The sequence below is a fragment of the Lithobates pipiens genome, unplaced genomic scaffold (assembly GCF_037356315.1).
Source record: "Lithobates pipiens isolate NorthernLeopardFrog02 unplaced genomic scaffold, aLitPip1_a1.2 Scaffold_27, whole genome shotgun sequence".
Lineage (NCBI taxonomy): Eukaryota > Metazoa > Chordata > Amphibia > Anura > Ranidae > Lithobates > Lithobates pipiens.
In genome coordinates this window covers 142,776,113-142,792,264 of record NW_027507788.1, presented here as the reverse complement: position 1 = coordinate 142,792,264, position 16,152 = coordinate 142,776,113, and the positions used below count along the sequence as shown (strand labels likewise).

Below are 16,152 nucleotides of genomic sequence, written 5' to 3'. Positions count from 1 at the left end.
CACATGTGGTATCGTAATACTCAGGTGGAGTAGCAGAATTTATTTTGGGGTGTCATTTGTGGTATACACATGCCATGTGAGAGGAATGACCTATTACAATTACAATTTTGTGGAAAAAAAATCTTTATCAGCTTTATCCGGCTCTTGGGACACTATTCCTCTCACTGACGCCAACAATGAATCACCATTCCTTCCATTGACACCAACAATAGGGCATGATTCCTCCTATTGACATAAATAATGGGGCACATTTCTTCCCACTGACATTAACGATGGGGCATTCCTACCACTAATACCAATGATGGGCGCTATTCCTCCCACTGACATCAATTATGGTGCACTATTCCTCCCACTGACACAACATTTGGTGCCATTTCTTCCACTCACACCAACTACGAGGCACTATTCTTCCCACTTATACTACTTATGAGGCACTATTCTTCCCACTTATACTACTTATGAGGCACTATTCTTCACACTGACACCAGTTATGGGACACTATTCCTCCCACTAACACCAATGTTAGTAACTATTCTTTCCATGGACACCAATGATGGGACACTTTTCTCCCCACTAATACAATTGATGGGGCACTATTTATTTTCCTACTAACCATAGGTGCTACATATTTTTTTTTTACTCCCAATGACCACCAAGCCTGAGGCACTGTTTACTCCCACTGATGCAGGGCATTTTCTAACACCACTGGCCACAGCCCCTAAAGTCTGAAGGATAGTGAACCCTTCCTTTTCTTAGAAAGTTTAGAGACCCCCCTGCTCTACAGCATTCTACTGTGCTGGAAGTTTCTGATCCTATACAAACTTAAAGTGGAGTTCCACCCACTTTTCCAACTGTTTAAAGGAAAGACAACCCTTTAAAATTTTTAAAACATTGCCTATGGAGATTTTTAAGTACCGTCATTTGTCGCCATTCCATGAGTGTACGCAATTTTAAAGCGTGACATGTTTGGTATCCATTTACTCGGCGTAACATTATCTTTCATATTATTCAAAAGAATTGGGCTAACTTTACTGGTTTTGTTTTTTTTATTCCTTGAAGTGTATTTTATTTTTACACAAAATTTGCATTTGAAAGACCGCTGTGCAAATATTGAGTGACATAAAATATTGCAATGACTGTCATTTGCTTAAAATATATATATGTTTGGGGTTCTAAGTAATTTTTTTGGTATAAATTCACTTAGAAGGATATTGTAAATTTAAGCTACTGTGGACCCACTTATTAAGTTAAGAGGGTTATGGAGGTCTGGAGAGTGCACAATTTGAGTATAAGCACCAAAAGTGCATGGGTTTTGTATTAAGAGAAGGAGTTGTTTTCTAGTCCACCATGCACAGTTTGCTGGTGCACAACTGCACATGTTGAGATTTGGAAGAAGAAGCACTGGACTTTTTAGAGACATGTATTTGTGCTTACGATCAAAGTATATTTTTCAGAAAACACCAATATGAAGCGAAATCGACCTAGTGGGTTTCAGCAACGAAAGATGAAGAAGGCAAAAGAACAGTCAGCTGAGGCAATGTCTGGATCCATTTTAAAATATGTCACACCTTCAACATCTACTGCAGTAGGAGAAAGTGCTGAAGGCATTCAGACTTTTGAATTCGAGAGAGAAATACCAGAAGTATCTTCTCAAGAGCATTCATATATAAAAAGGCAAGAATTGGAGAAGATCGACTTATCTTCAAGCAGTGAGAGTGATGTCGCGGAAGGAGATGCCAGAAGAAGCCTCCCCCAGCAAGACTCTGATGAAGAAGCAGAGCAGACTGATAAACTATCAGTTTATTCTGATGTTGCTGCTTGGCCAGTTCCAGTTCCAGATGAGTTAAGAGTGGACCTTATTAAGAGGGGAAGTGAACCTTTCCAAAATAGAGATGGGCCTTTCAGTGCTGTTGAAAGACGAGGAGAGAAATCGAAAGGGAAAAGTCGAAACAGCTCACCACTGCATGGTTCTATAAGGCTCTTCCAAATGGTGAGACAATTCTTAGAACCTGGATGGTGCACTCTCCATCAAAACAAAGTTTGTTTTGTTTTTGCTGCAGACTTTTTGTGCTTGATGAAAAACTAACTGTAACATCCAGTTTTGTTACCGGGTTTCAGTTGTGGTGGAAGCTGAATCCAAAGGTATCTGATCATGAAGCTTTTGAACAGCATCTTACATGCTTGGAGAAATGGAAGACCTTGAGAACAGGACTGAGGCTACAAAAATGTATTGATCATGTCCACCAAACAACAGTGGACAATGAGAAAAAGAAATGGAGGGATATTTTGCATCGCCTCTTGGATATAACCTTGATTTGGCTCACCAGAATCTTCCTTTTCATGGTCATAGAGAGATCATGTCATCAGTAAATAAAGGAAACTTCCTGGAATTGGCAGAATTGCTTTCAAATTATGATCCAGTTTTAAAGGAACATTTCATAAGGCTGAAACGTTCTACCGAATCTGGGAAGAGAATGACCACTTATTTCTCGCCAAAAATTCTAAATGAATTTATTTGTCTTCTGGGGAATCAAGTGAAAAAGAAAATAGTGGCTGATATCAAGAAAGCAAAGTACTTTGGGATTCTTTTTGACAGTACCCCTGATGTGTCACACATTGATCAGATGTGTGAAGTGATCAGATATGTTCATATTGAAGGTGATAATGTTGAAGTAAAAGAATCATTCTTGGGCTTCTTTCCTATTGCTGGAAAGGCTGCTGCTGAGCTCACAGACAAAATCCTGCAACATCTGGAGGAAGCTGGACTGGACATAAGCCTTTGCCGTGATCAAGGATATGATAATGCTGCAACTATGGCAGGGATTCATGGTGGTGTTCAGGCAAAGATAAAAGAGATAAATCCCAAGGCTTTGTTTATCCCATGTGCAAACCATTCTCTGAACCTTTGTGGGGTGCACTCTTTTGGAAGTGTTGCTTCCTGTGTTACTTTTTTTGGAACATTGGAGAAAGTGTATTTGTTCTTTTCAGTTTCTACACATCGTTGGGAATTGCTGATGGAGAATGTAGGTGTGACAGTGAAAAGACTTTCCCAAACAAGATGGAGCGCTCATTATGATGCTGTGAAGCCAGTGAGGGCAAATTTTGAAAAACTTACTTCAGCCCTTGAAAAGCTGTGTGATCCCAAAGAAAATGTGGACACAAGAGGATCTGCTCAGATGTTGCTGCCTGCTGTATGCGATTTTACTTTTTTGTGTTATCTTTCTTTCTGGTGTGACGTTCTGGGAGAAGTTAATATCACACAGAAGTATTTGCAAACAGTGGGACTCACTCTTGAAAAGTGCATTGTGAAGCTACAAGCTCTAAAAGCATTTCTTGCAGGTCAACGAAATGAAATTGTGGAAAAGGCAATTCATTATGCAACTACCATGTGTGAGGAAATGGGCATTTCAATGGAGAGAAGAGGGCGAGTAAAGCTCCGGAAAACAATGCCAGGAGAGAAGGCAAAGGATGCTGGCCTCACATTGCCAGAGGAAATTAAAAGGGCTATGTTTGACTGCCTTGATCGGTTTTACCAGGAGTTGGAAATTCGTACTAAGGCAATTGAAAATATCCTCTCAATGTTTGCTGTTATTCAGCCAAACACTCTGGTTGTTGCAACAGAAAAAGATCTACAGAATTATACTTCAAAATTGACTGAGGTTTTTGATGAATTCTCGAATGAAGACATCTATGTGGAGATTGAACGCCTTCGGAGGCATTTGGAAGCTGCCAAGATCAGTATTGAAGAGGCAAAGAAATGTACGGTTTTGCAATTCCTGCAGTTCATTATTAAATGGGATTTTTGTGACTCTTTGCCTAACTTGTCTCTGTGTTTTAGATTCTTTTTGACTCTGTGTGAGCATTGCTTCATGTGAAAGAAGTTTTTCAAAATTAAAGTTAATAAAAAACTACTTCCGCTCTACCATGAGTGAGACAAGGTTGACAAATCTGGCCATACTTTCAATCGAACACGAATATGCAAAGACGATTAACTTTGATGCAGTCATTGATGAATTTGCAGAACTGAAGGCTCAAAGGCAGAGGATGTGAATGACTCTTTTCAATATAGACTGAGCGGTCACTTTGGAGTTTGGATCTGTTTGCTTAAAATAAGCAGTATTATCTGTTCAGTAAATGTTATAAATAATTGAAATAAGTTTAAGTAAGTTAATAAGTTATTTTCCAATGTTTTTTTTTTTTAAGTTGATGGAACGTTTACAAATTTGTGCAATAAATATTCTCGAGAAAATGAAAAAAAGTTGTGGGTGTTTTTTCATTTAAAAGTTGGGGGGGGGGGGGGGTGACAGGTGTAGGATCCGCCCCGGGTGCCAAACGCTCTAGGTATGCCCCTGCATTATGGTGGTATATAGAGCCAAAAAGATTAGAATTGTGTCAATGTCCCAATATTTATGGACCTGACTGTACATACTATGTATCCAGACTGTGGATTTATGGTGCTTCACCAGGATGGCAGTGATTTTGGTGACTTGCCTCAGTCCTGTGCAGCCTGATTATATACATACATTGTGTTTATGTGTTGATATTTACAGTATATGTTGGTTTACCGTATATGTTTCCTTTCTAGATTAAATATTCTCTGAAAATATATTCTGAAGAAGTGGGTCACCACGAAACATGTAGAGTTTCAACTGGAATTCTGTTTCCGTAAATCCATTGCGGGAATTTGTCCATCTTTCTTTTCCTGATTATGTGAGAGAATAGGGTGTTTCGCTTATGAGTAGCATACTTTATATACTGTATATCTGCCTATTTTTAACAATTATGTGTTGTTTAATAAATTTATATTTTTGTATTACAACTGTACAAGTCTATACTGCACCATGAAAGTCCATATCGCCTCTCCAATTGCCAATCCCTCAATACATTGATTAAAACAAGACAACAATTGACAATTGATACAGTTATATGTTAAATGTAACCAATAAGTATTTGCTGTCATGCACATGTACACAGAACCTGCTAACATAAGGAAAGAGCACAGTAGTTACCTCATCTGTGTGCTGTAGCTTATTTATCATTGTCCAGTCAGCAGGATAGGGGCATATCAGTGGCGGATGGCGCTAATTTTTTACCATCAAACACAGCCACTGTGCCCATCAATTGCCGCCACTGTGCCCATCAAACGCAGCCACTGTGCCCATCAAACGCAGTCACTGTCCCTTATCAAATGCTCCCACTGTGCCATCAAACATGCTGCCACTGTGCCATCAAATGCTGCCATTGTGCTCCATCAAATACAGCTACTGTGCCCATCTTATGCAGCCACTGTGTAGCATTGAATGCGGCCACTGTGCCATCAAATGCTGCCATTGTGTCCCATCAAATACAGCTACTGTGCCCATCAAATGCAGTCACTGTCCCTTATCAAATGCTCCCACTGTGCCATCAAACATGCTGCCACTGTGCCATCAAATGCTGCCATTGTGCTCCATCAAATACAGCTACTGTGCCCATCTTATGCAGCCACTGTGCCCATCTTATGCAGCCACTGTGTAGCATTGAATGCGACCACTGTGCCCATCATATGCAGCCACTGTGATATCATATGCAGCCAATGTGCCCATCAAATGCAGCCGCTGTGTGCATCAAATGCAGCCACTGTGCCCATCAAATGCAGCCTCACTGTGCCCATCAAATACTCCCACTGTGCCCATTAAACGCAGCCACTATGCCATATCAAATGCTGCCAGTATCCCCCCCTCCCCCGCCATCTGTACTTAACCTGTCTCTATGTCTTCTCCCCCCCTGATTGGTGGGGAGGCGGTTTAGTGTTAGGAAAGCGAATATTAATTAGACCCAGCCTATGGGTCTAATCGGGTTCTTCAAATAAAAAAAATGCAGCTGTAATTCAGGCGCCAAAAAGGGGCCTGGCACCTGAATAAGAGTTGGCAGTGGCGGCCATAGATAGATTCATGCAATGCATGATTTTATCTATTGGTGCTAGAGGGGGTGGCTGGAGAGAAAGGGCGGTGCCCATGCATCCTTATGGACGCACCGCCACTGGGGCATATTACTGACCAAGCTGTCCCACTGTTGTTATAGTGTAAAGTTAAGCACCTGGCTATGCTTTTGGCAGGGGTGCCCAGATCAACAGATTGTCTGCAGAAAATTACAAAGTATTCATAGGGTAAAACATTTACAAATATATACGTATTTATCGGCATATAGCACGCACTTTTTTTCCCCTTAAAACCAGGAGAAAATTGTGGGTGCGTGTTATATGCCGATCCCCCACCGACTGTGAGGTTTTCTGCGGCTTTCGGCTATTCTTGGCGGCTTTCTGCTATTTTTGGCCAAGTGCTTTCGGAAAGCTGAAAGCCGCAGAGAACGGCCGAAAACCGCTGAGAATGGCTGAGTGCAGCCGAAAATAGCCGAAAGCCGCAGAGAACAGCCGAGAGCTACCGAGCGCCACGGAGATACACAGGACTCTGTATCTCGGCGGCGCCATTTTTAAACGGCAAACCTGCAATGACACTGACAAGACTGCAAATGACTGACAAGGCTGCAATGCAAGGCTGCAAATGACACTGACAAGGCTGCATTGATGGGCATTTAAATGTAAGTTTTTTCCTTAAAGTGGGAGTCCGCCGTTTTTTTTTTTTTTTAAAAAGCCAGCAGCTACAAATACTGCAGCTGCTGACTTTTAAAATAATGACACTTACCCGCCCAGCGCGCCCGCGATGTCGGCACCCGAAGCTGATCTCTCGATCATCTCTCGGGTGCTGCCGCCGCCCTCTTGGGTATGGGAATCAGGAAGTGGAGCCTTGCGGCTTCATTTCCCGGTTCCCTACTGCGCAAGGATGGTCCCCGCTCTGGGATCTGTGTGTTTCCCAGCAGACAGCGGGGGACCTTCGGAAAGGGGCGTAGATTCTGCGGAAGGGGGCGTACTTTCTGCAGATATCTATGCCGGAAGTGGGTGCAGATACCTGTACTGTACAGGTACCTGCACCCCCCTCCCCCCTGAAAGGTGCCAATTGTGGCGCCGGAGGGGGGGAGGGTTCCAATGAGCGGAAGCTCCACTTAAGGGTGGAGTCCCGCTTTAAACTTCCCTCCTAAAACCTTTTTTCTTAAAATTTCCTCCTAAACTTGGGGTGCATGCTATACGCCGATAAATACGGTACTTCAATTGTGTATTTAGCTGGTTTCCTGAAGTTCAGCTTTCAACAACTGACACAACTAAATTAGTCAGAAATTCAAGTGGGCTAATCTCAAGGGGGAAGCATGCCATTGATATAGAGTATGGATATTTTGTTTTGTGTAAAAACATTACTCTCAGGTTCCATGTTTTACAAGGAATTAGGAAAATACAGGAAAATGAGAATCAGTGAAGTATGCAAAATATGACTGTTTACATAAGCCCGTATACATTATTAAAATTAGCTTAAATCTCTTGTTTGCTCTGCAAAGCAACACTACATCAGTTGTTCATGGTAAACCTGCTAGTCCATGAGCAAATATATACTGTGTGTAATATATATATATGCAATGTATATACAGCATCTCAAAAAAGTGAGTACACCCCTCACCTTTTTTGTAAACATTTTATTATATCTTTTTATGTGACAACACTAAAGAAATTATACTTTGCTACAATGTAAAGTAGTGAGTGTACAGCTTGTATAACAATGTCAATTTGCTTCCCCCTTAGAATACCTCAACACACAGCCATTAATGTCTAAACTGCTGGCAACAAAAGTGAGTACACCCCTAAGTGAAAATGTCCAAATTGGGACCAATTAGCCATTTTCCCTCCCAGTGTCATGTGACACATTAGTGTTACAAGGTCTCAGGTGTGAATGGGGAGCAGGTGTGTTAAATTTGGTGTTATCACTCTCACTCTCTCATTTTCCCTTCAGAATCTGACCAGGTACGTGACAGTACCAGTCATCCACGGATGAAGTCTCAAAGGGAGGCCTCGCCTTTAGAGGACATTTGCCGATCAATTTCTGCATTACCCTATATCATACAGAGTCTTCAAGAGGGAGCAACATGATCTGGTCTTGGCAGATACCGACTCCTTCTTCTCAGCCATGTCCCAGTTATATGCCGATCCCTTCCACCAGCAGACTGCAGAATCAATGCTTGGCAGACTACAACAAGGCCTAAGGTCTGTTGAGGACTATGTGGCAGATTTCAGTGTATGGAGTGTAGACACCCAGTGGAATAAGGCTGCTCTCCACCACCAATTTCGTCTAGGACTTTCAGATACATTAAAAGACGAACTTGCCCGAGTGGGTGTACCAGCATCCCTGGAAGATCTGATCAACCTTGTCACCCAGATCGACCGACGGCTATGTGAAAGGCGATCTGAAAGGACTAATACAAACCTACCTGTATCCCCAAGAACTGTTTCTCCTGTTTCTGCAGTTACTGCTAGGATGCCAAGGGCGCCCCCCAAGAAAATAGAATACAGTGAATCTCCCTGTTCTTCCACTGAGTGCCTCCGGCGACAACACTTCATACAGACTTGTCCAGTAAAGTCTTACAAGTCCGTTCCTCATCAGCCCCACATGATGCATCTCCCTGGGAGGAATCAGCTACATATTCCTCTTCCACTTCAGCTACAGTTACCTGGAAAGACTATTTTTGTATCTGCAATTATAGATTCAGGGGCCTGCAGTTGTTTTGTGGATTCTGCATTTGTCACACTACACCAGCTTCCCGTGTGAACCGAGAGGCAGGGATTTACTGTTCATCAAGCGGAGGGCTCTGGTTAAGCACCTGGCTATGCTTTTGGCATAGCACAGTGGGGACATGGATGGGGGGGGGTGGGGGGCAGTGCCTGTGCTCCCACAATACACAGGCCTCCACTAGGTGTAGGATTCCGGAGTGCTTTATGCTTGCGGTACAGGGATCAGGATTGCGGCTATGCCCAGTGCAGGGTTCAGCTCTCTTCCACAGCTGCTCACCTCTGCACCACCTTCCACATCTCAGTTTTGCACCCCCTTCAGCTCTGACCTCTGTACCCCACCCCCAGCCCTCACCTCTGAATACACTCCATCTCCACTAAGGGCTGTTGAAAAGTTTTTCGACACCAAGGTGAAACCTAATTTTGCAGCCCCCTTGGATCCACCCCTGACTATACTCCCTTTGCCCCAAGCTTGTAACACATGTGACCTACCCGACCACTACACCGACCTACCTGACCACATACACTGTCCTACTTAACCTGACACATACACTGACCTACCTGACCAATACACTGATCTACCTGACACATACACTGGCCTACCTGAAACATACACTGACCTACCTGAAACATACACTGACCTACCTGACACATACCCTGACACATACACTGACCTATCTGACCACTACACTGACCTATCTGGCACATATACTGACCTATCTGGCACATATACTGACCTATCTGGCACATATACTGACCTGCCTGACCACTACACTGACCTACCTGACCACTACACTGACCTACCTGACTCCTACTTCCTGCACTATTCACCCCCCCTCCCCCCCACACACGCAGCTCGATGCAGATCGGAGGATTCATCCTGCTCCTTACCTCCCCATGGCCTCATCTTCCATCACATTCAGTGGAGGCTGGTGCTCAAAATTTTTGGGGGGCACAAACAAACTGAAACATTTTGAAAAAAACCTATCGATTGTAGCCTCACTGTGCCATCAAACACAGCCAATGTGCCCATCAATTGCCGCCACTGTGCCCATCAAACACATCCACTGTACTCATCAAACGCAGCCACTGTGCCATCAAATGGCGCCACATCTCAGTTTTGCACCCCCTTCAGCTCTGACCTCTGTACCCCACCCCCAGCCCTCACCTCTGAATACACTCCATCTTCACTAAGGGCTGGTGAAAAGTTTTTCGACACCAAGGCGAAACCTCATTTTGCCGCCCCCTTGGCTCCACCCATGACTACACTCCCTTTGCCCCGACCTTGTAACACATGTGACCTACCTGACCACTACACTGACCTACCTGACCACATACACTGTCCTACTTAACCTGACACATAAACTGACCTAGCTGACCAATACATTGATCTACCTGACACATACACTGGCCTACCTGAAACATACACTGACCTACCTGACCACTACACTGACATACTTGACCACTACACTGACATACTTGACCACTACACTGACATACCCGACCAATACACTGACCTACCTGACACATACACTGACCTACCTGAAACATACACTGACCTACCTGACCACTACACTGACCTACCTGACCACTACACTGACCTACCTGACTCCTACTGCCTGCACTATTCACCCCCCATCTCCCTGCCCCCCCCCCCAAAAAAAAGCAGCTCGATGTAGATCGGAGGATTCAGCCTGCTCCTTACCTTCCCATGGCCTCATCTTCCATCACATTCAGTGGTGGCTGGTGCTCAAAATTTTTGGGGGGCACAAACAAACTGAACATTTTAGAAAAAACCCCATTGAGTGTAGCCTCACTGTGCCATCAAACGCAGCCAATGTGCCCATCAATTGCCGCCACTGTGCCCATCAAACGCATCCACTGTGCTCATCAAACTCAGCCACTGTGCCATCAATCACAGCCACTGTGCCATCAAATGGCGCCACTATGCCCATCAATTGCCACCACTGTGCCCATCAAACTCTGCCACTGTGCCATCAAACGCTGTCCCTGTTCCCATCAAATGCTGCCACTGTGCCTACCAAATGTTGCCACTGTGCCATCAAATGCTTCCACTGTGCCCATCAAATGCACCCACTGTGCTAATCAAATTCTAACACTGTGCCCATCAAATGCTGCCACTGTGCCCATCAAATGCTGCCACTGTGCCCATCAAATGCTGCCACTGTGCCATCAAATGCTGCCACTGTGCCCATCGAATGCTGCCACTGTGCCCATCGAATGCTGCCACTGTGCACCCCCCCCCCCCCCGCCAGCTCACCGTCTGTCTGGCACTTCTCCCCGCCCCCTCAGCTGTATGTACACAGACCGTACCAGAGGGTCAGGCTGGAGAGGCAGTGAGGAGATGTGACAGCAGGGCGCTCAGTGGGACACATCGTGAGTTTGGTGGCACAGAAAATGCAGCGGATGTGTTCCTGGGACACAAAATGGGGGCGAGCGATCATGAGAGGAGAGCCAAGCTCACACGCTCCTGGAGCTTCACTGCACTGGGACAGAGGCCGTGGCTGTGCCCTAGGTGGTAGTGTGACCTAGGCGGCTGCCTAGTTTTCCTAGTGGTAGCACCGGCCCTGCCTCAACTGCCCCCCCTCTTAAAGTTCCATGTCTTTCACACATTTACCTATAAAAGCATATTTCAACACAGCACACACATTTGGATCTCCCACCAGGCAAGAGAAGGAGGTCAAAGAGGTGACACCCCTCTCCCACCCATTAACACATAGTGCCTGGCCAGCTGACCGTGAATGCTGGGACAGATAGGGTTTTATGGGAGTCGCCAGGAGAGGTGAGCTATTGAGCTGTCAGCTATAAACACAGAAGCAGCAATATATGTTTATAGGTGACAGCAGTGGGCAGAGCACAGGACCAGTGCCAAATATATTTGTAGTGATAAAAGACAGACTGACAGGTAAATGTTTTTGCCAGACATCCCAACCTGCAAAAACTAATTTCAGGGAGGTTTAAAACTCATTTCAGGGAGGTGACGCTTTGCACTGGTGCCGACTCCCCCCCCCCCCCCCCCCAATAAAAATCAAGCTTGCCAGTGCCAATTAAATGCAGCTTTACCAGTGCCCATGAAATGCCATTATACCAGTGTCCATGAGATGGGTCTGGCTTCTGGGGCCAAGGGTCTGGCTGCTGGAGCTGGGCTGCTGGTCCTGAGGTCTGGCTGCTGGGGCCAGGGGCGAGGCTTCTGGGGCCAAGGGTTCGGCTGCTGGGGCCAAGGATCTGGCTGCTGGAACCAGGGCTCTGGCTGCTGGGCCCTTGCTGCTGGGGCCTGGTTACTGGGGCTGGGGCCAAGGGTCTGGCTGCTGGGGCCAAGGGTCTGGCTACTGGATCTGTGCTGCTGGTCCTGGGGCCAGGGGTCTGGCTGCTGGGGCCAAGGGTCAGGCTGCTGGGGCCAAGGGTCAAGATTCTGGGGCCAAGGGTCAGGCTGTTGAGGCCAAGGGTCAGGCTGTTGAGGCCAAAGGTCTGGCTGCTGGGGTCAAGGGTCCAGCTGCTGGAGCCAGGGGTCTGGCTGTTGGAGCTGGGCTGCTGGGGCCAGGGGTCTGGCTGCTGTGGCCAAGGGTCTGGCTGCTGAGGCCAAGGATCTGGCTGCAATGGGGCTGGTGAGCCATCCCAGTCAGAGAATTCCCCAGAAGGAGGGGGGTGGGCGCAGGCAGAAGACTTGGCACCGTTATCTGCAGACTGTAGCAATTAAAAGAAAAAAAAAAAACCTTTCCCCAGGCAAGTGTACTCTTTCTCTACTTTTGGGTGCCGCCGTGCAATTAGAAGGGGAGGGGAAATATAGGCATGGGAGGGGAAATACAGACATGCTGGGTGCCTGTATTTATGTTTAAGAACACATGGGCTCTTGGTGATTCCTAGCAGAGGATTGAACCAGCACTTGCTGTCATGTGGCCTCAGGTAGGTGACTTGGAGGGCCTGAATTACTAACATAGGGCCCCAAGTCTGTGTGGCTGACCCTGGTCCTACCATAGCTGACAATGGGAAAGTCTACAGTGCATCTGGTCTGGTATCACGGAGAGAGAAGACTGAAAGTGGTGCTTCAGGAGCCTTGTGAGTACAGACACCCTAAGGATCCTTAGTTATCCCCTCTTTATCAGCTCTACAATCAGTGTGCTGCAGCCGTGAAGAAATCTATGTTTAAAAGGGAATATTGCTTAAAAGGGAAAAATCTGCGCTAAACGGTGATAATTGATTAACGAGGTACAAATGACCTCAAATAAACACAATGTGCAACAATATACATACAAGGTATGTGAAATTTTTTTTGGAGTATATAAACTCCACCTGAAAAAACACTCAAAGGTGATAAAACATTGCCAGGTGCTGCAACTAAAAAAACCTGACTATAGGGTTAAGTGTAAGTGAAAAAGAGCTTCAATTGCGCGACCTAGGTGTCGTTCATCCCCTAAGGGTTTTTTTTTTTTTAAATTACCCAAACAAATGTCCACAGCGTATAAACACACAATTATATGAATCAGTAGTGGTTATGGTTATAAGTCCATATGTTCTGCAGGGTAAAAAAAAACAAAAAAAAAAAAACGTGGAAAATAAGCAAACTTTAACTGAATGGCAAAGTTTTTTCTTTGCTCTATTTCTTCTAATACAGCCTCCATATGTAATCCCGCAACTGATATATGAAAATTACCAAATGGGAGCGTACCAGATCCAAGGATCAAATGGGCATATATCGGGAATGAACCCTCCACACCGAGCGATATCCCACTCTCTTCCACAGCAAGGATGATCTGCTCTCCAATCAAAGGTGATCACTCTCCTACTTCATGCTCAGCTGTTTTCCATCCACACTACTCGTCTGCTTCACTGGCTGTGAGTGCGGCAAAAAACTTTCTCCATCCACCATATATATAGGGCAAAATAAAAACTTATATAGTGAAGAAATCTATATCTGCCTTCTGCAAGCCAAGTTTCCCTAGAAAAGGAAGTTAGAGTCCTCAATATGAATAGTTCAATTTGGAGTATCCTACTATAGTATATCCCTTTCCTATCCAAGTTCTCCAATAAAGTAACAAAACAAAAATCCTAGACTGGTCATTGGAGACAAGGAGTGGAAATGTGTGTGTATACCCAGCTGTGTAAATCTACGTTGTGCCTGTCTGCAGAGGAAAAGTGGGGAAGGCAAAATACCAGCGGCTCCTGCGGGGGTAGCGCTACATATATATTTATACTTGCAGTATATATGGCAGGGTTGTCAGGGTTGTGTATGGTGTATATGTTTTTTTATTTTCTCAGTTTTTAATACGTTCTGGAATGAGTCCTGGTGCCCGCAGACTTTGCAGAGCTTTGGTGGAATAAAGGCTCCATCCCCAGATCTACATCCTACCTGGTACCCAGACTTTATTAATCAATGTCATCTGTGAGGAGGCCTTTTTGTGTGTGAGCTGACTGCGATGTTTAGGACTTTCTGCTGTGGGAGCCTGCTTTTGCATGAAAAGGCTAAGTGCTGACAGAACACTAAAAGGGTAAAAATGCTGCCCACTTATTTTGGGAACCTATTAAAGGGCACCCTGTTGATCAGGAACTGACTTAAGTTTCGTTAGTGGCTCGAAAGAACAGATGTTTGTTTTATGTTATGGACTTGCTGTACAAAGCCCTCTTGCACTGAATTTTGTTTGTTTACCGCCTTGCTGAATATAAGCGCAGGACAATTCTACTTGGACTGTTCTTGGGTGTCCCTGTCTTGTGCATGGTTTATTTCTGCCACTTCAGCTGAGCCTGATCATGTTTCAATATATCTACTATATACAGTATATATAATGTTCTGTTTCTAAAGATTTTGAGATTAATAGTTTTAGGAATACTTTGCTAGCAGATCACCATGGGGCCTTCTTCTTCTGTCACGGTTACTTAAATTTACCATATTATCATACCTCCCAACCAGCCCAGGCTTTCTGGGACCATCCCGGGATTTGATGCAAGTCCCGGCACCCCGGAAAATCGAGGATCGAGTCCCAGAGTGGAACCAAGTGGCTCCAGCAACTGTGCACTGTAGGTGCGAGCTAGCGTAGGCACCAGCAGAGTTTTCTGTCAGCTGGAAAGTTCTGCCTTCTCCGGTGCTGGTTACCTTTCTCCTTGCTTACTACTGTCACTTGTACAATGCTGCTTCCGTATTTACAAGTGACAGCCACACAGGACCCCTCCCCCTGCCCCCCTGCATATTTCTATAGGAAAGCATAGGAGGGACACTAAAGCTCCTTAATTCAGAATATCAGTGCAGGCTGCTGGTGGGGGCAGGTAGGTTGTAGCTGCTATTTTGCAGCAGCCCCATTCTTTTAGAGGATGTGTGGGGAAAAAAGTTCTGTACTTGGGGAGTAATATGGAGTACACAGCACATGCACTCAGTACAGGAAGGTGCAGGAAGGAGAAGGAGCATTGGTGGAAGCCCATACCTGAACGATCTGGTGTGCAGGGATGACGAGATATCCCAGCTGAAGATCTGCACTTGGTTACGGGGACCATACAAGCCCAATTTGACTCCTCCTGTCCTAAGAGTAGGGACCCAGATCCCATTTTTTGTCTGTCTTTTTTGGAAGTCATGCACAACAAAAAAATGTGTGAATGGTAAGGGTGTGTGTGGTCAGGACTCTTGTTACACCTGTTGGAATCATCTACACAGGAACAAAGACAGCTTGATCAACCAACCCCCATCCTACATTGTTTTTCATTGTTACCTTATCATACTAGATCCCATCAGTGCTGGTTACTAGTGATGGACGAACTTCCGACGGGATGTTTCGCAAACGCGGACCGCGAACGCGGCCGATAGTTCGCGAACCATAAGGTTCGCGGCGGGCAACATTGACTTCAATGGGAGGCGAACTTTGCAAACCTACAGGTCAAATTTGCAGCCACAAAATAATTACTAGCTGTGCAAAGATAGTCCCACCACATGGCCAATGACATAACACATGTATGAGGTGAATCTGGGATCGACAACTACAAGCATTCTTTTTTTATATGTGCAATTGTTATGACAATTCAGGACTGTGGAGCGCATGAAGGCAATGGAGGAGAGGGAAGGTCAGGGTAGGCAAAGAAGAGGGTGCAGGAGATGATCACCAGCAGCGTGACATACAGCAATGACACCTGCACCGTGATAGAGTCATCTGACACCAGTACCGTGATAGAGAGCACTAACATCAGCAGCGTGACATACAGCAATGACACCAGCACCGTGATATACAGCACTGACACCAGCACCGTGATAGAGAGCACTGACATCAGCAGCGTGACATACAGCAATGACACCAGCACCGTGATATACAGCACTGACACCAGCACTGTGATAGAGAGCACTGACATCAGCAGCGTGACATAAAGCACTGACACCAGCACCGTGATATACAGCACTGACACCAGCACCATGATAGAGAGCACTGACATCAGCAGCGTGACATAAAGCACTGACACCAGCACCATGATATACAGCACTAACACCAGCACCGTGATAGAGAGCA

The 16,152-nt window shown here is 45.4% G+C and overlaps 1 protein-coding gene across 1 annotated transcript; it reads left to right on the top strand.

Annotated features, from left to right (window-relative positions):
* Positions 1 to 1,218: 1,218 nt before the first annotated feature.
* LOC143932988 (zinc finger MYM-type protein 1-like) lies at positions 1,219 to 3,875 on the top strand. The gene is given in 3 exon segments (XM_077455911.1): positions 1,219 to 1,951; positions 1,954 to 2,311; positions 2,314 to 3,875. Coding segments are annotated over 3 exon segments (2,406 nt in total). The 5' UTR covers positions 1,219 to 1,465.
* Positions 3,876 to 16,152: the final 12,277 nt, after the last annotated feature.